The 19,073-nt window shown below is 38.4% G+C and overlaps 1 protein-coding gene across 8 annotated transcripts in view; it reads left to right on the top strand.

The window, feature by feature from the left end:
- RASAL2 (RAS protein activator like 2) overlaps nt 1-19,073 on the top strand; it is a 335,304-nt gene that overhangs the window by 155,134 nt on the left and 161,097 nt on the right. For all 8 annotated transcript variants that reach the window (XM_078156478.1, XM_078156477.1, XM_020984301.2 and 5 more), the window contains exon 2: nt 10,400-10,527. In XM_078156478.1, coding sequence (XP_078012604.1) covers nt 10,400-10,527 — 128 coding nt within the window. The remainder of the gene's footprint in view (nt 1-10,399; nt 10,528-19,073) is intronic.

The following is a 19,073-nucleotide window of genomic DNA, read 5'->3' as shown; positions in this document are numbered from 1 at the left end:
CAGTAGTTATGTTCTGCTTCCCAGTGTTTCAGGGAAGGTTTAACAGAGGAGAGAGGCCATGTAATTTTTTTCCCTTTTAAGCTGTTATCGTGCTTTTATTAGCATTTGAAGGGGCACATGGCATGACCTTCAGTCCTGCTGCTAGACTAAATAACCTATCTTGAATGCTATATTAAATATATAATGGTGTTAGGTAGAATTAATTGCATTATACCATATAAATATGTGTTCTTGCTAGAAATAGCATTTTAATTTGGGGGCATTACGTTGTTGTTGCATTTCTTTTTTGGAAGCCTAATAGATTCCAGTTATACCAGCTTGCTTAATATTCTTTCATCAATTTATATTATGTTTATATCTAAACATAGTTATACCAGCTTGCTTAATATTCTTTCATCAATTTATATTATGTTTATATCTAAACACCTAAACACCTAAAAGAACTACAGAGAAGGCCAGTTGGGGATTCAATAATGGGCAATATTTTCTGTGTTCAAGTAATCTCTACCTCATCTATTTTCTAGTAAGAGTTACACACACACACACACATACACACACACACACACACACATCTTTGTATTAATGAGTATCTGTGTCCTCACTCCATTATAGTGCCATTTAATAGGCAATTATTGAATAGAATCTTTAGGATACTGCATACAGATGTACAACTTCTTAGAGGACAAAACAAATGCCTTTTAAAAAATTTGGAACAAAATTTGGCACAAGGAATTTTCCTTTTGATTCATCCTACCCAAGAAATTTGAAGTACTAAAAAAAAAGTTGAAACTTACAAATTAGGAGTGAAGCCACTGGGAGTGGTACTGGAGAAGAAGCAAGGAGAAATTAGTGAGGTAAATAGGACAAAATTTTACCCTGCTTGTTCTGCTAATATAGTATTGTTATGTAAGTATTTAAAAAAAAATTTTTTTTTAGGCAATTGAGGTTAAGTGACTTGCCCAGGGTCACACAGCTAATAAGTGTCAAGTGTTTGGTCTGAGGCCAGATTTGAACTGATGTCCTCCTGACTCCAGTGCCGGGACTCTATCCACTAAGCCACCAAGCCACCCCATCTAAGTATTTTTAAAATGAGCCAGTCGTTTTTAGCTGTTGTTGAGAGTCAGCTTTCAATCATCCTTGATAATGAGAATAAGGTAGCTTAAATCAATGCAGTCCACAAATGATTTTCAAATACACTTTTATCTAATTATTTAAACTTTATATCAAACTTTTTGTTGGAGCTCTTTCTCAACACAGTTGAGAAAGATTAGCTGACTTATTTTTTAATCTGATTTTTCTTCTCTGGTCCATCTTGCAATGAAATAACTAAAAGGTGGACATCAAGTAAGAGGAAAGAAAGCATTAAAGTTGGTAAATTCACATAATTACTTTTGAATTGCGAAGAGATGAGCATTCATCTAAAACCAAAGTGCTACTTCTCTCTATTGAGACCAATAATACTGTCATATATTCTTCATGTAGATTATTCCTTCTCTTTTATCTTCTGACTTTCTTATTGCCTTGCTCTTTTCACTTACCCTAAAACATGCTGAGGTCTGCACTGTCTTTAAAACAAAAACCAAACTTTCATTTGACCTTTTCATCCACTCAAAGCTATCCCTATAGCTCTGTTTCCACTTTTATTGCCAAACTTTTTACCATCTCTATGTGTTGCCTTAGTCTCTACTGCTAAATTTGTTAGCCTTTTCTGTCTTTATTCTTTTAGCTCTCTGTATCTTTTGACACATTTGAATACAACTTCTAATCTGATACTCTCTGCTTTTTTGACATAGTGACAATAACCATTCTTATTTCTCTTATTTATTTGGCCTTTCCTTCTTATTCTCCTTTGTATCATCATTCATCACTATGCCTTTAGCATGGATGTCATTTTTAGTCCTCTCCTTTTTTGACTCTTCTTTCTCCCATAATGATTTCATTAGATTTTATGGGTTCAGTTGTCAACCTTTTACAAATGATGCCCAAATCTATCACTTCTCTTTCTCCTGAATTTAAGTCTAGCATTGTCAACTGATATATAACATGTCCAAAGTTGAACTCATCAATTCTTACCCCACCCACTCAACTTATTCCTCCTCCAGAATTCCCTATTTTTTGTTGATGACACAAAATATGTACTCAGTTGCCAAGTCCTGTTGATTGTACCCCCAGAGCCTCTCTCTTCTCTTCACTACATGGTCACCATAGGTCATCCTTTGTTGAATCTACTTTTAGTAATATTGAAGTTGCTGGTGTACTCACCCACAAAAAAAAAATAAGATAGTAAACATATCAATCGACAATTAAATTCAAGAAGTCTTTATTAAGTGCCGCCATTTTGCTAAGCGCTGTGCTAGGCTCTGTGCAAACAGAGCCAAAAAGGACCATTTGCCCTGAAGGTGATTACATTCTGTGGACCACAGACCAGTCATTGGGTAATGTTAAAGTCAGTGACATTTCATTTGTTTTTGTGCGCTACAACAGCTATTCAAAAGTTTCCTTTAAAGATAAACGGTACCTCTCTCTCTCTCTCTCTCTCTGTCTCTCTGTGTGAAAATGATTTGCTTCCTTTAGAACCATACTGTTTACATGGTACTATGCTTTAGAGATTACACAGGAGAAGAGACAGGACTTTAGATAAGGTTGACTGGCATTTCAAGTTGAGAAGACTTTATATGCTGGCAACCCAGCAGTTCAATTAAAAATGGTTCAGTTGGAAATTTTTAAGACCAGAGGACACTAGTTAATAGATTCTGATTAGGACTTTTTCAGGAAAGCCAGATGGATTCAATTTACAATCTCCATTTTATCATTGTTTTTCTTGTAATGATGAGATAACTATGTATCCCGGGAGTCTCTACTTTCAATGAGTTTTGCTTTTTGAGTCATTAGTTATTATAAATCCAATGTAATTGTCTTTTTCAAAGTCTGAGTAGCATAAGGCTGCGTGTGGTGGTTTACTAATAAGTAGGGTCTACTGCTATGGAAGAAGACACTGTTCTCTACTCTGATTTTTATGGAAGAGGGTTACCAATGTTTTCTTGCTTAGTTTTTGCTCAGAAGGTTTCTATTCAGCTAAATTACAGTGGGCAGTATAGGTCACATGTCTAACTTATGCATGGCAGTTAGTCATTCAAATGAAATCTTGTCTAGGCCACAAAACCACTAAATTTATATACAAAGTTGGCACATCCCTTTATGTTGCAGGAGTCTGCCCACTTGACTCTAAAAATATGCCTTGCATTGTGGGGGAAATGTAACTTTTAGTGGTTCAAGTAATCTGTTTGAATAGATTATGTGCACATTTTTAATAAGACAAACTGTGACAACCTTGCAAGCAAATCAGTCAACAAGTATTTATTGATCTTATTCTCTGCTAGGCATTAGCCTAGGTCCTGGAAAGACAAATATGAAAGTGAGGCAATCCCTGCTATAAGGGGCTTACTTTCTGCCAGGGGGAGTTTCTACTGTGGAAAGGCCGTCTTTTGCTCCTGTGTAAGTAAATGCTTGGTGAAGTTGAGGTGTGAGGTAATTCTGGAAGAATGGGTCAAAATCCAAGGTAAAAGTTTAGAAGAGCAATGATTCAGGCCAGTAGATTAGTGCCAGATCAGGAGACGATATATAAGAAGTGCCTGTGTTGCTGACTGTCGGATTCAACCTTTTTCTCCCAAACTTGCAATTTTTTTTTCTTTTTAGGGCGGCTACTTAAGCCCTTTACCCTCCCTTTCTTTCATTACCTGCCCCAGAAGTCAGTTCTGTTGTGCTGGCTTAAGTTTCAGTCATATCAGATGGGTTCAGATTTGTGCTTAATAAATTATGTTAAGGCCCAATCTCTTGTTTTTCTTTTAAGTAATATGAAAAATTTGAATTCCAGTGAGCAGTTTAAAATGGAATCATTATAAAATTCAAGTTGAGTAGTAGAAAAATGTTTGGAATTCTGAGTAATCAATACTAAGAAGCAATCGCTACAAAAATTCCCCTATGTCATTATCAACTTTGTTTTATTTTGAAGTGCAATGCAGTGTGATACCTATTAAGGTTTGGCAGTGTTCTGAGTAAGTAGATTTCATTGACATTTGATGTGGGGGACTCTTAATCAAATTTATTGAACAGATTCAATTTGGGATGGCTTAGGAAGTTTGTTTCATTTTCTTTTGCTTTGTTGGTGGGAGGAGGGGAATGTGAAAGAGTCCCTATATAAATTATGGTAACAATAGAAAAGAGTCTATCAAACTAAAATCTGAGATAGCTTCTATATAATAATAGCTAACATTTACATGGCACTTTAAAGTTTACAAAATAATCTTATCCTATTTGATCTGCACAGCAACTTTATGAGATGGGGAAGGATCTGGACTCAGGTATTCTTGATTCCATATTCACTCTGCCACCTGGCTACATATGTAAGTGCTAAAATGGAACTGTGGTCTCATCTGTTTAGTAATTCCCTACAGTGATTAAGATCATAGCCCATCTAGACCTGCTCATCCTAGGAAACTCTTGTTTGTGTCCTTATATATGTTTGCTGCAGGCATTCCATCCAACATACTGGATACTTCCAGGCTTCTCCTGACATCACAGGGTACCACTGGAGTGTATGCCTGTATCTGGCTGTATACCTGTCCTCCCTCATCCTCACCATGTGGTCAGCCCATCTTTATTTGCTCTGAATCTAACAGGATGAAATTCAATAGGGATAAATATAAAGTCTTATACTTCAAAACCAAGAAATTAACTACACAAGGATAGGATGAAAAACACAGAGATAGATAACAGTTGTGGTGGAAGAGATTTGGGGGTTTTAATGGACTGCAAGCTCCATATGAGGCAGCCATCTGATATGCAGCCAAAAAAGGCTATTGGAGCTTGGGCTTCATTAAGAAGGAAGTATGGAAGTGACAGTCCCACTGTCCTCTTCTTTTGCCTTTCCTCATCTAGAGTTTTGTCTTCAGTTCTAGGTGCCATCATTTAATACTAGGAGAACATCTTTGATGAGAAAAAATTGTAATTTTACTTTTAAAATAAAAAAAAAATTCATCCTGTTTTCTCTTTGCTTTATGGACAAAAAAGATTCACTGTGTCAATTGATGCATCTAGATACTATAAGATGGTCTTAAATTCTGATCCTTCTAGCATTAAGGACATTGATAAGCTGGGGAGTGTCCAGAGGAGGGCAGTCAAAATAGTGAGAGGCCCCAAATCCATGACATTCAAAGATCAGTTGATAGAACTAAACATATTTAGCAGTGTCTTGCATATTGTAGCTACTTAATAAATGCGTGTTCCCTTTCTCTACCCCCCTTGTCTTTTAAGAAATCTTGAGTGATTTTAATGTATGAATGGGGGAAACCTTATTAAAAAAAAAAACTTTAAGGTAATGTTTGCTCTGTTGAATCAAGTTCTTTTTCATACCCAAAGAGTAAGATGGGAAAACCTGCTTTTTCCCTATGAATATCTCCAAAGATGCCTTTGATTTGTGAAGATATCCTCATTAAGAGCTCCCTAGAATAAAGGGTTCATTGAGAATGCTGAAGGTAACAGAAAGCAAGAATGAAAAAGAAATATATTGACTCAGTAGAGCAGCACCTAGAAATGAGTACTAAAGGAGAAGAAATCTAAAGTTAAAAAAATCAGTATCAGCAAGTATTTATTTAAACTAGTAACCATATGCACACAAATACAAACATATATCAAGCTTATGATTATGATTGTTTATTTTTTCATTGTTTTCATTAAATTTTGCTCCCTACTTGAGTGTTTAATTTTTTTTATTACTGTAGCCTGAATTACTCCCAGTGGTAGCAGCCACAAATAGTAATGAATAATAAATTTAAAATAATTCCCTCCCCTAAGATATTTCTGAAATAAAGTGATTCCTAGTGTTTAAAGATATTTCAATATGTATATTGAACCATCAAAAAAGTCTTACTTACTGGATTGTGTATTTCTTATGATTTTCTCGCAGTTGAAATACTTCATAAATACTAATTTATATCAACAGTTTTTAAGCAGTAACTCTCTGAAGACAGTAGTACCATGTCATTTGGAAATGATGTCTTATAAGTATCAAAGGAATAGTTGGGAGACCCTTTATTGATCAAACTTTCTACCTTCCATAAGGTTGGAGTGTCCATTATAATGCCAGTTATGTAACACAACAGGACGTCTTTAGTCTGTGTACACTGTTTCTAAGGTTTTTCTGCCCTCTAGTGGCAAGTAACACATGTTTTATAAGTTTTATTAGAAAGTTTATCAATGATAGAATCATGAAATTTCAAGCTCAGAGGGCCATCAGTATCATCAGCTTGGGCAAAAGCAGTACAGAAAACTTTGTTTAGCCAGTAAGGTCATGGTCTTTATCCCATCTCTTGCCATCATCCTTGGGAGCTTCTGTAATTCTTGTTGACCATTACTTTAATACCTTGACCACACAATTTCCCAGTCTGCTTAACTGAAGCAACCTTTCCCACCCTACTTCAGTCATATACCAACCAGCATGATTGAACTTGGCACCTTAGCGTCTTGCAGAACTGAACAACATGGAATCATGGAACTCATACTGTTTTTGGAGTCAGAGGACCTGGGTTCAGACCCTGGCTCTGCCAGTTCCTAGCTCAGTAGCCTGAGAAAGACACTTAACATTTTTCACTCTTGGGTTTCTCATTTGTAAGATGAAGAGATTGGACTTGCTGGCCTTAAACTCCCTTCTTCCTCTAGATCTATGAACCTCTGCTCTCCAACCATGCCCTCTTATTGTTCCACTTCTCCTTCCCTTCTGATCACTTCCTGCCATTCCTCACCTTGATCCAGGGGTCTATCCCTCTAACTTTACTTATTCATGAGCTGCTACCCATAGAATCTCTTTCCGTGTCTCCCCCTCTCCCCAAAGAATCAGTCTTTTCTAGGTTTAGGTGACTTGTCCAAGGCCACACATCAAGTCATTGGCAGAATTGGGATTAAATACCAGGCCCTCTGACACCAAAACCTAGCACCCTTTCTTCCACTATGCCAAGCTGCTTCTAAAAAAAAGCCAAACCCAGCAAAAATGGGTCTCTTTTGTTTCAGTGATGTTCCTTTCCATTGCGCACCTTCTACTGTTAGGGAACCATCAAGGTTATAGATTTAGAGAACATGTTATATGCAGGGCACTAGGATTGGTCCTTGTACTAAAACTATAAACCCAGAAGGTCCCTGCCTCAAAGCAGCTTTACATTTTATATATGAGATGAATAAGTATAGAATAATTTGGGGAAGAAGAAAACACCAACAACTTGGGAGGGATAAGAAAGTAGATAGCCTATGTCAGTTTGTTTCTCTGCTCTTGTTTTGTTCCTGTGAAAAAAGTAAAGAAATTTAACCAGTTTCATCCGTGATAAACTTATTTGTGGTGCATAGCCTCCACTGTGCTTCAGCAATCCTGCTTCATTCTTGTTGACTCCCTGGCTCGTGCCCCACAGCAGCTGTTCCAAAGCTTTGAGCTAAGTCACACCTTTACAGCAGACCACCAGGAAAGGCAGCATAAGGTAGCTAAAAAAGAATTCAATTTAGAATGGCCACTGTACATACTACAGTTTCTTGGAGCCAGGTGAGAGTTGGGTGACAGGTGGACCCCAAAACTTGATGAGCAGCCCTGGAAAGGGCTCAGCGAGCCCGCATACCAGAGATGCTCATTCCTCCCGAATATCCCATATACCTTCGGTAAACCGTCTTGGTAGATGGGCTAAACTGGGTTGAGGATAACTGACAGGCCTTAAACCCGTCAGTAAGTTAGCGGGGATGTCTACCCCAACCATGTGAAGAGTTCCGTGGTGGAATAGGTGAATGTGAGTAATTGGTTCCAGTGGGCCGTGAAGGCAGCAGAAGCGGGCACTGTGGAGCGCTTAGAGCTTTGGTCAGACATTGAAGACACTAAGATCTCCAATGTGTCCAAGCCATTGCCACTTGTCCTGACTTTGGTCCTGCCACTGGACATTGATGACTCTGGAAGAAAGAGTGAAGCTGGCAACTTTGCATAAATCTACTTCACCTAAATCCAATTCACACACTTGTCGAAATTCACCCATACTATCTTACTATTTTATTATTTTACCATTCAGCTATTTTGCTATGTTACTCTTTTACCTTTGAAGGCCTGTGGTGACAGGCTGCTGGTGAAGCAACAGGTACAGATACCCTGGGAACTGTAGTCACAACCTTACACACAGACGGCCTCGGGCATCTTCTCACTGAACTAAAGCAGCAGTGTGAATCAGTAGCTCCCTAGGTGTCTGAGCAGCATTCTTAAGGATCGCACTGCTCACTTTCTGGCATGAGGAAGGTGCTAGAAAAGGTGCTCTAATAACTGCCAGCTTCACCTAACCCTGGTCTGCAGGTGGGGATCTCACCATGTGGTCAAAACACAAAAAAAATACAAACTCTTGTGAAGATGATTCCACTTACGAATGGTATACGGAACATATACGTGCTTGTGAACGACACAAAATCCAGTAGACCTGAAAAATGAAGAGCTCTAAAACAAGGACTTTCTCAAGGTCTCTCTGAAGAACTTTGGTATTTATTGTGAGACGTGGGAGGCACCAGCACAGGACTGCCAAGCATGGCCTGCCCACATTGATCTTTCCCTCTTGCTCATCTCTTAATCCAATTGGTGGCCAGTTAATTACTGAGTCTCAACAATTCTTCCTCTATAATGCTTCTTACATTGATTCCTCCATTTGTGTTTCTGTTTCTAAGACCTTTATGTAAGGTTGTCATTTCCATTTGACTGTAATGGTTGAAGAACCTTCTAATACTCCTTTCTATGTCTATTTTCTTCTCCTTCTAAACTATTCACACTAATGCCAGACTTATCTTTCTTAAGCATAGATTTGCATATGTCACTCTTCTCCCAAAGATTTTCAGTGGTTCTTCTTTGCTCCTGACCAACCTTCAGACTCTTTTACTTGGCATTTAAGCCATAATTTGGTATAATGCCACTTCTCTGACCTTATCTCATACCACCACCTTCTATTTATACTGTTTTCCCTAGCCAGACTGGAGTACCTACCATCCTTTCAAATATGTCCTACAGTGTTCTACATCCTTGACTTTGCTCGTCATTTCCTCTATGCCTGTTATACCTATCTCTACTCCAGCTGCTGAAATCCTGTCTGTCTTTATAATATTAATAGTTCACATTTATTTTTAGCACCTTATGTTCACAAAGTATTTTCTTACAAAAGTATTATTAGCCTCTTTTTACAGGTGAGGAAACCAAGTTGCAGGCTAATTGACTTTCCCCAAAGTCAGACAGCTCTTAAGTGGGAGAATTAGTATTGGAATGCTGATCTTCTGAATTCAGGTCCAAAGCTCTTCCTAATATTTCATGCCATCTCTAATACCACTCAGCTCTTAGAATGCTCCTCTGATCCCTAGTCCGTTCAGTGATTCCCTTGGACCTTACATAGCACATTGCACGGCTATTTTGTTCTATAGATATTTGTGTTTGTGCCCTCTCCCTACCAGCTCACAGGTTCCATAATAGCAGTGGTTATGTCAGTGTCACAGTTCTCTACACAAAGATGTTTGTTGACTTGGATTGACTTGAACAACCCAGCTCTCTCCCACTTTGTGGCACCTTCCTCCTAAAGCAGGGGTTCTTAATGGCTTTATTCTGTCAAAGATTCCTTTAGGTCTGATGAAGTCTATGGATCCCTTCTCAGAATGTTTTTCAATAAATAAAATGAAACAAACAGGGTTACAAAGGAAAGCAATTATATTAATTACCAAAATATTTTAAAAAATAAAAATGTATGGACCCCAGGTTAGGAACTCCTGTCCTAAAGGGGGAGGGGAGCAAGGATTTAATAAGCACCTAATAGGTACCAGGCTAAGGGCTTTATACATATCATCTCATTTGTTCCTCACAGCAAACGTGGGAGGAGAGCGCTATTATTTTCCACATTTTACAGTTGAGGAAACTGAGATAGACTTGCCCAGGGTCACACAGCTAATAAGTCTCCGAGGTGGTCCTGACACCAGGCATACCTCCTACTTTTACACCAACTTTATCTTATTTTTTTACTTTGAGTTTCACCTGATTTTAATTTAGGGGAGTAATTTGTTTTTTCATTTTGACGTAATGAGAACAAAGTATGCAAGATGAATGTGTTTCCATCTGGTTCTCTGTAGCTCACATCTGAGTCCTAGGTTGCTCCCAAATGTCAGTTTGCTCCCTTGTCCAGACTGCTTGCATATTTTGAAGTGTTCAAAAACCAAACAAGTAAAGTTTAATCTTTGAACTTAATACTTAGAAATACCTTCCTAACCATTTTGTTGTGGTAGAGAATCTTGCAGTGATGGGTAATTAGACACACTAACCAGCTGCTCTGCCTTTCCTTTTTTTTCATTCTCTATACAGATGTGAAAGGGCCGCCCACTCACCGTCTGTCCTGTGGCCAATCTCCCTACACTGAAGCAACAACCTGGGAGCGGAGGTATTGCATACTCACAGATAGCCAGCTGGTGTTGCTCAACAAGGAGAAGGAGGTGAGGCGGCTGTTACCGAGGGGAGGAGCTTCTCATTTCAGAGATAGATGATATAAGTTTTGTTTACATTTGGAAAAAAATGGGGGAGTTTGGAAGGATACGCTCCAAGTAACCTGCCAGTGCTTCTAACATAGTAGTAAGCTAGTGAAGCAGCTGAGGAATCGACCCAATAAAATGGGGAGAGATTGGATTAGGGAACAGCAGAACTAGAAAGACTTTAAGGAACTTGGCCTGGGGACTGCCTTGCTTATGTCTTTAATCATCCTCTGCAGAGCTCTAAATTGCTGAGTAACTGCTAATGTGCCTTGGTAGAAAGCTCTCCCTTGCCAGAAAGTCCCTACTCTGATGAAATCACAGGTCCAACGTCAGGCAAATGATCTATAACACATACAAATTAATAATACTCAACAGTCATTTCCATTTCCTTGCAAGACTCTTCACAAAGAGGGGAGCTGGTAGAAAGGATTCTCCTTCATTAAGTGAAGAAGGTAGGAAAAGTAACGATGTCTGAGTTGTAGCCAAAAAATTAAAGAGATTTTCAGAAATAGTTTGGTGGGAGGGGGAGGAAGAGCAAAGAGCTGGTAAGTACTTATTCGTGATTTATAACATACTTTAACAAAAAGGAAACCAACCTGTTTGTTCATTAGGCAGTGTTGAACATTGGAACATATAACTTTTTGCTGCTGGTTATTTTCCATTGAAAATTGAATATTTTTTTCCTGATAGTTGGGGGTTGTTTTTGTCTAAAATGGTTAAACATTATATCTTCACCTCCATCTTTTAGAATCCCATGCTACCTTCAAGACTCAGCTCAAATGCCATCTCGCACGAGACCTTTCCCAGTCCCCCTACTACTCGAGCCTTTTGTCCTAGGGTTACCTTCTGTCTACTCTATGTGCATTCCGTGTGTAACTATAAACACACATACATTTACACATACACATACACACACACATATATGTTGTAACTCCATTAGAATGTTAATCCCTTGAGGACAGTGACCATTTTTCACTTTTTCTTTGTATCCCCAGTGCTTGCAGACAATAAACATTTAATAAATGCTTATTGATTGAATCTTCCCTTACTATGTGAATACTTTGCAAGGCTAATGCCTACCTAAACCCTCAGGTTAGTGAATTCTATAAAAGAATATTCCTAGTGAAGTTAGTTCTTTTTCCCCCCCGCTGTTTTTTTTTCCCATTAGGAATAAATCTCTTAATTTCCTGCCTTTATTTTATCTACATTTTCACTAATACTTTTCTACTCAAACATTCATGCAGCTGTTTCTGTACACCATGAAGTCCTGCAGCAAATATTCTCAATAAATATTGGATAAGCAACTTCTAGTTATAATCTGTAGCAGCTGAGAGTAGTGGTTTAGTATATTTTAGTAATTTGTAGTTATAATATCAAATCTTGATTTTAACCAAACTGTTATAGTTGAAGGCACACTGGATGAGGAATTGGCCAACTTAAGTTGGAATGTTGGCCTAGCCACTTACTACCTGTGACCTTGGGCCATTTCTTCCACTTCTGTGGGCCTCAGTTTCCTCCTATAAAATGTAGGTAATTGGCTAACTGATAGCTTGAGTCCCTTTCACCTGTAAATAATATGGCCTAATTAATATCATAGTGATTATTCCTTTAGCTCTTTGGTTTCATCAGAGCTGCAGAGAAGCCTTAAAATGGACTGATACTCCTTCTTTTTGCCCCATCTCACTTCTCCCATAGGAGGTGATATGAGAATTAGCCTAAAGACAGGTGAGCTAAAGAACAAACAAGAAGTTTGATAATACAGATTCTTAGAGAAGTTGGTTCTTAAGTACTTGGAACTATGTTTTAATTAAATTAGAGAAAGTCAAAGGATCACAGATTTAAATCTAGCAGAGACCTCGGGGGCCATCTAGTCTGCCCCCATCCTTTTATAGATGAGGAGACTGAGGTCCTCAGTGGCAATGACATTCCTGTGCTCACACAGATAGAAAGTAGCAGAGGTGCAATTTGAACCTGGTTCCTCTGACTCTAAATCCATTGCTCTTTCCATTATACCACATTGAGGAATTTCCTTTTATGTAGTAAGGTAACTTCAAGTACTGGACATTCCTACTATGAAACTTAATGGTCTCTAACTGCCCATTTCCCCAAGATCTTTAACATAAATTTTGGGAAGAATCCCTTTTCCTTACCATCTCCCCTTATTTTGTGCTGTGTCGGGTTGTTGACAGCAAAGATAAGTGAGGGAGTGCTGAGGGAGAACTTAGTTATCCTAAGTTAATTCAGTTAACCACATGAGCTATATCCTGGGCTACTGAAAGAAGTGACACACTTACATAAAAAGAGATGTACCATAAAGTTATAAATATGTAGAAGTACTGATTTAAAAAAAAAAGGAAGGGGTGTGGGGTGAAGTAATAGGAGGGACTCTTTAGATTCTAGGCTAGTGAGCTTGATTTTTATTCCTTGCTGAATTCTAGAATGTATTATGAAAGGTGTAGTTTGTTAGCATTTGAGAAAGGGAAGTAGTAATCACTAAAGATAGTCAAGAATGTCAGGTGAATCTGATTTTAAAAAATATAAACGGGGGAAGGGTGCAGCTAGGTAGTACAGTGGATAGAGCACTGGCTCTGGATTCAGGAGGATCTGAGTTCAAATCCGACCTTAGACACATAACACTTAGTGGCTGTGTGACCCTCGGCAAGTCACTTAACCCCATTGCCTAACTAAAAAATAAAATAAAATAAAAAGCCAAATCTTCTTCTGATTATATATATAAGCATTTTCCCACAAGTATTATCTCATTACCTTAACAATAACTCTGGGAGGTAGGTATTTTTATTAATCCCATTTTTTAGTTGAGGAAACTGAGGCAGATGGAGGTTACACATGACTTTGGGCAGGAAGGGTCACACAGCTAATAAATGTCTGAGGCCACATTTGAACTCAGGTCTTCCTGACTATAGTCTCTGTACTGGATTCACTGACCAGTCTAGCTGCCTAGCAGAGTTGGGTTCCTAGACTGGTATATAAAATGATGACAGACAGTAATATACCTGAATTTCAGCAAAGCAGATGATGGCTGTCCTCATAGACAAGGGAGAGATAAATCAGTTAAGTTTAATTCATAAAGGACCTGTTACACACCTACTATAGTCTGGTCATCTGTACTGGACACTAAGGATATAGAGACAAAAATGAAATATTCCCAACTTCAAGGAGCCTACATTCTCATTGGGGGACACTATAAATTCAGGTAAATAAGTACAAAATATAAACAAAGAAAATATCAAATCATTTAGGGGCAGGGAAATCAAGAAAGGCCCTGGGTCAGAGGTTGATTTGATTTGGCACTGTTTGAATGACCAGCTACAAAGAATTGTTTTCCACAGACTCATGTCAGCTTGGAAAGAGGTCTCTAGTGGAATCCTTCAGTAAATTGTCATATCCCCTAAAACCTCTTTTCAGTGCCTTAGATGAAGATATGGAGAGTATGCTTATCAAATTTTCACATGACACAAAGCTGAGAAAAATAGCTAACACATTGGGGAACAGAGTGAGGATCCAGAAAAACTCAACAGTTGAAATGGACAACTTGTGAGATGAATTTTAAAAACAATTCTATCTGTATAACCTATATTGAGTTGCTTGTCTTTTCAATGAGGGTGGTTGGGGAGGGAGGAAGGGAGAAAATTTGAAACCTAAAGTTTTAAAAACATGTTTAAAAAAATGTTTTCACATGCTACTGGGAAATAAGAAATATAGGAAATGGGGTACAGAAGTCTGTCCTGCCCTACAGGAAAATAGAAGGGGAAGGGGATAAGAGAAGGAGGGAAGAGACAGAAGAGAGGACAGACTAGGGGAAGGGATATTCAGAATGCATGCCATCTTGGGGTGAAAATTTGGAACTCAAAATCTTGTGGAAGTAAATATTGAAAACTGAAAATAAATACATTTATATTTAAAAAAAATAAATAAACACAATTCTATCAGTACAAGATAAGGAAGGGGGTAGCTAAACCAGAGTTAATCTGTGACAGCCACCAGATATTTTTCAGATTATAATCTCAATATAAGGCAACAATGTGAGAAAGCATCTAAGAAAAGTTTTGTGTTGTTGAGCTGCATGAAATAAACCTAGAAAGAGGGAGGTAAGAGTACTTCTCTGCCCTGTTTTAGTCAAACCACATCTGGATTGAGTTCAGTTTTTGGCCACCATGTTTTTGGAGAGCCATTGATGACTTGAGTACATCTAGAGAAGAGCTACCAGGGTGAGGAGAGTGAAAAACATGCAATACAAAAATTAGTTGTAGAAACTTGGTTTTCTTAATTGGAGAAGAGAAGTCTTAAAGAGAACAAGATAGCTATGTTTCATTACTTCTGGAAGAGCATTAGGGTTGCCCTGTTTGCCCTCCTAGGATGCAGAGCTTGGGATCCAAAGATGGGAGTGATGATGAGGCAGGTGTAGTTTCAATGGAAGGAAAAGGTTCTGACCATCAGTGTCCCAAAATAGGATGGGCTGCCTAGAAAAGTATCAGGTTCCTCCTTGGGAGAGGTCTCCATGTCTAGGCTAGAAACTACTTCTCAGCTATGCTGTAAGAAAAGGGAAAGGAAGGGAATAAACATTTATTTATGTAGTGCCAGCTATGTGTCAGACACTATGCTGAGCACTTTTACAAATACCTCATTTGATCCTCATACCCACCCTGGGAAACAGGTGCTATTATTAACCCCGTTTTGTAGTTGAAGAAAGTGAGGCATGTGGGAGGTTAAGTTGTAGAGGGTGGTCTTGTTAAGGTAAGGGTTGGACAAATGATCTCTAAGGTTCCCTTCAAGTCTATGCTTCTGTTTGCTCAGGAGTGGAAGTCTTAATTTCCTCCAACTTGGTACTTAAAATAAAGAATATTGCAAACAAACTTTGCCCAAGTGATAAAAGTGAATTGAAAAAAAGTTGAATGCACTGACACAGAAGGGTACATTCTGCCCTTTCTATATTTGGAAAAGTAGGTTAAGTTTCTTTTGGCAAGGCAGTATGTGAAGCCATTGCTTCACAAGTTTGGCGTTCTGATAATTTTTTTTTTAGATCCTGGCTGACTTCCTTTAGGCCTACAGGAAATGATAGAAATCCATTATGTACAGAGGTTCCAGGAGATGCTATCAGTCCTCTTCCTCCCACCTACCTGTGGATATCATCAGAAATAGAAATCTCACTCTTAAGCTTTTGTGTTTGCAAGGTTTGGAATCCCTTGAAATAAAGAGTTAAAAAATTTCCAGCTAAAATGATCTAACAACTGTTTTAAGCCCTAATCAAGTAACCGTGGGGTGCTTATTACTGTGTTAGATCAATTAAGAGGGTTCTGTTAGGATTTAAAACGAATCTTTAGCTAGGCATAGGGCTGGAATGTGGGAGGATTATATTAGTCTGCAACACCACTCGGGTATTAAGTCAGTATGTGGCATCTTTTAATGCTCTCTTACACTGCATGTTTCCTGTTAGAAATGGAAAAAAGTCTGTTTGGGGTGTATACATGGGAGGAGTGTTAAATACACCAATTATCAATTTGTGAATATAGCAGAAGAGTAAATCCAGGCAGTATACATGAAGAAGAGCCTGCCAAGATTATCACCTTGAGAAATGACTCATTGGCTTAACAAATTGAGCCAAATAGACATTGCCCATGTCTGATAGAATATGCTTCACCGCCTGAATGCCAGGAAAGGGTCCAGCTGGCCTGGAACCATCCCAGTCCAAAGAGAGTGTGGGAGTTGAGGTGGGGGGGGGGAGTGTTGAGATTTCTGAATCCTACTTTCTCTTTGAAAGATAAAGGGATGTACAGCCAATCGGATTAAAGTTAAAAGAATTAGAAGGACTGAAATATCTGGCAGGGACCAGCCAATTTAAAAAAGCAAAAGAAATCTGGATTTATGAATTTCTCTCACCTGGCTTTACATCTGCAGGTCATTTTGACAAGGATAAATTTGATTCATTTTCTATTAATATAAACTCTGCTTCTGTTTGGAATTTCATAACTGCTAGGTGGAAAGCTCCCGCTGAAAACATTGACCCTCATCCTATTACATGCATAGAAAACAATAATTGATATTTGGAATATCTATCTTGCTTTGAAGGGCAGTGTTTACACTCAGATGAAAATCCAAATGTAGTAGGCAACCTTTGTCTACCTTTTTTCCTCTAACATGGCTAATTCTGAATTAACCATATATGGATACTGTCGGGAAGTTCACGTTTAACTTTTTTATACTGCCTGCTGGAGACCCTTACCATCTCTGTAAAACCCCCATCATGCAGGATAAATCACTAGTTGTTCTGGTGTCCAGCTTGAAGAAGTAGTGAGATCCTGGGCACTGGGTTAGGTGGGTTGTCTCTCACTGACACATCTATCTCTTTTCTTCTCCTGTATGTTTCTGAAGGTCATCTTATCCTGGCTGGTTTTTTGTGGGTGAGTCATAGATATATCTTAGTTATGCAGAGATCTTGTCATATTCGTGCCTCTCTGGTAATTATGATTTGTATGTGTTTCTTCTCTTCCCTTATTTCCCTGCTCATATTCCCCAGGTATCTCAGGTTAGACTTTATGCTTTCCCTTTTATGAGCTAAAACATAGATATGTTGGTTTCAGCTTACACTTGGCTGGCTGCCTTCTTTGTAGAAATATTGAAATCCAAAGAAATAGCTTCAATGTGCACTCAAAATCACCTGTTGAACTCCAGAAATTCCCTTCTCTGCTATCATTCTTTTGACCTACTTTTCCCACTACCTGATTTCTGAAGGTGCCCTTTGTCCTCATCATGGCCTCTGGTGCTTGGATCCCTTCCTGGTCTGCCAGCATATGAATCCTGTTTTGACTTCATTTGCCTCTCTTTAAAAAATTTTGGAAGAGCAGATTTCAAAGGGCTATGAAGAAGTATAGGTATGGAATCCCATGGAATAAAAATTTCCAAGAAAAGTTAGCATAAGAGTAATGAGATGTTTTTGAGAATGAAATTCTGAAGATACCAAGGGGAAAATAATTCTGATGAGCAGAAAAAGCAGGTAGTTGTACAAAGAGATCTATGTGGAACAAAGGGACTCATTGACTAGTCCTAATTTTAAAGAAAGATATGCAAAGAAGATAGAAGCAAAGAATGATAACATGATGAATATGGAAATGCCATGGTCCTGTAAGAGCTTTATCAGGAGCTTTAGAGCTCCAAATGAGTAGAGTTGGTAAAGGGCAGCACAAAAATAGTTTTGTTTGATTTTAGCTATTTTGGGCAAAAGCAGAGAATCCTAGAAGGGACAGGACACATAGGATGATGATAATGGTGATGGACAGAAGGGAGAGCTCCCCAAGTCTTATTTTGCTTCTCTTTTTATTTTCTGTGACAAATAGAGAATAATACTTGGATTTTAAAAGGACAGAACAAAATCAGATCCCTAATAGGAAGCTGCTGCCCAGAAGCAGTAAAGAGATCATAAGAGAGCACTGAGCTGCCTTTTATCAATCCATCAACCACTAAGCCTTGATGAAGTGTCTCCTCTGTGCCAGTACACTGCCAGGCTTTAGACATACAAAGATCAAAATTAAACAGTCCCTTCCCTACACAAGCTTATTCAGAATGGTGCTAGGCTGGGCTCTAAAGGAAACTAACAATTCTAAGAGACAGAGGTGAGGAGGGAGCCATCCCAGGCATAGGAGAATGAGAGATAAAATGCTGTACATCCTGAACAAGAGGAACATTGGGAGGAACTTAAATGCCAAACAGAAAAGTTTTTATTGATCCTAGAAGCTGGTACTAGAACTTCTGGAATGGAAGAGTAGCATTATACCTCTGCTTTGGGAATATGACTGGCTGGGTGGAGTATGAATTGGAGAAGCAAAAAATGAGGCAGGGAAACCAGTGAAGAGGGTGTTTCAGTAGTGAAAGGTGAGAGGTGATAGAGGCCTGAACTAAGATAATAGCCATCCATGTGAGTAGTAAAATATATATGGATGGGAGGTGTTGTAGAGGTAGAATCATAAGACTTGGCAACTGATTGAATATATGTGATGAGGGAAAGTGAGGAGTTGACTATGACTTTATGGTTTTTTAACATGGGTGATTTGAAGGCTAATTTGACCTAAAAAAAACCTAGGAATTTTAGAAGAGGGACGTGTTTTGGGGAAAAGAAAATTTTTATTTTCAAGGTGTTGGCTTTGAGATGTCTAGGACAATCCAGTTCTAAATGTCCACTAGGGAGTTGGTGATAATGTGATTGCAAATCAGGAGAGAAAGTAAGGCTGTGTATGTATATATATATATAATATATATATATATATATCTATATATCTATATATATCTATATATCTGAGTTATTTGTATAAAGATGATAACTGAGCCTATAGGAGAGAATGTAGAGAGAGCAAAGGTGAGAGCTGAAGGCAGACACTTGGGATATACCCACAGGTAATGTGCAGAATATGGATGAAGAGCCAGCAGAGGAAACTGACAAGGATTAATCAAACAAGAGTAGATACCAGTGTCATGAAAACCTGCAAAGTAGAGAGTAA

Source organism: Phascolarctos cinereus, unplaced genomic scaffold (assembly GCF_003287225.1).
Source record: "Phascolarctos cinereus isolate Bilbo 61053 unplaced genomic scaffold, phaCin_HiC Scaffold_5;HRSCAF=322, whole genome shotgun sequence".
Classification (NCBI taxonomy): domain Eukaryota; kingdom Metazoa; phylum Chordata; class Mammalia; order Diprotodontia; family Phascolarctidae; genus Phascolarctos; species Phascolarctos cinereus.
This window is presented reverse-complemented; position numbering and strand designations above follow the sequence as displayed.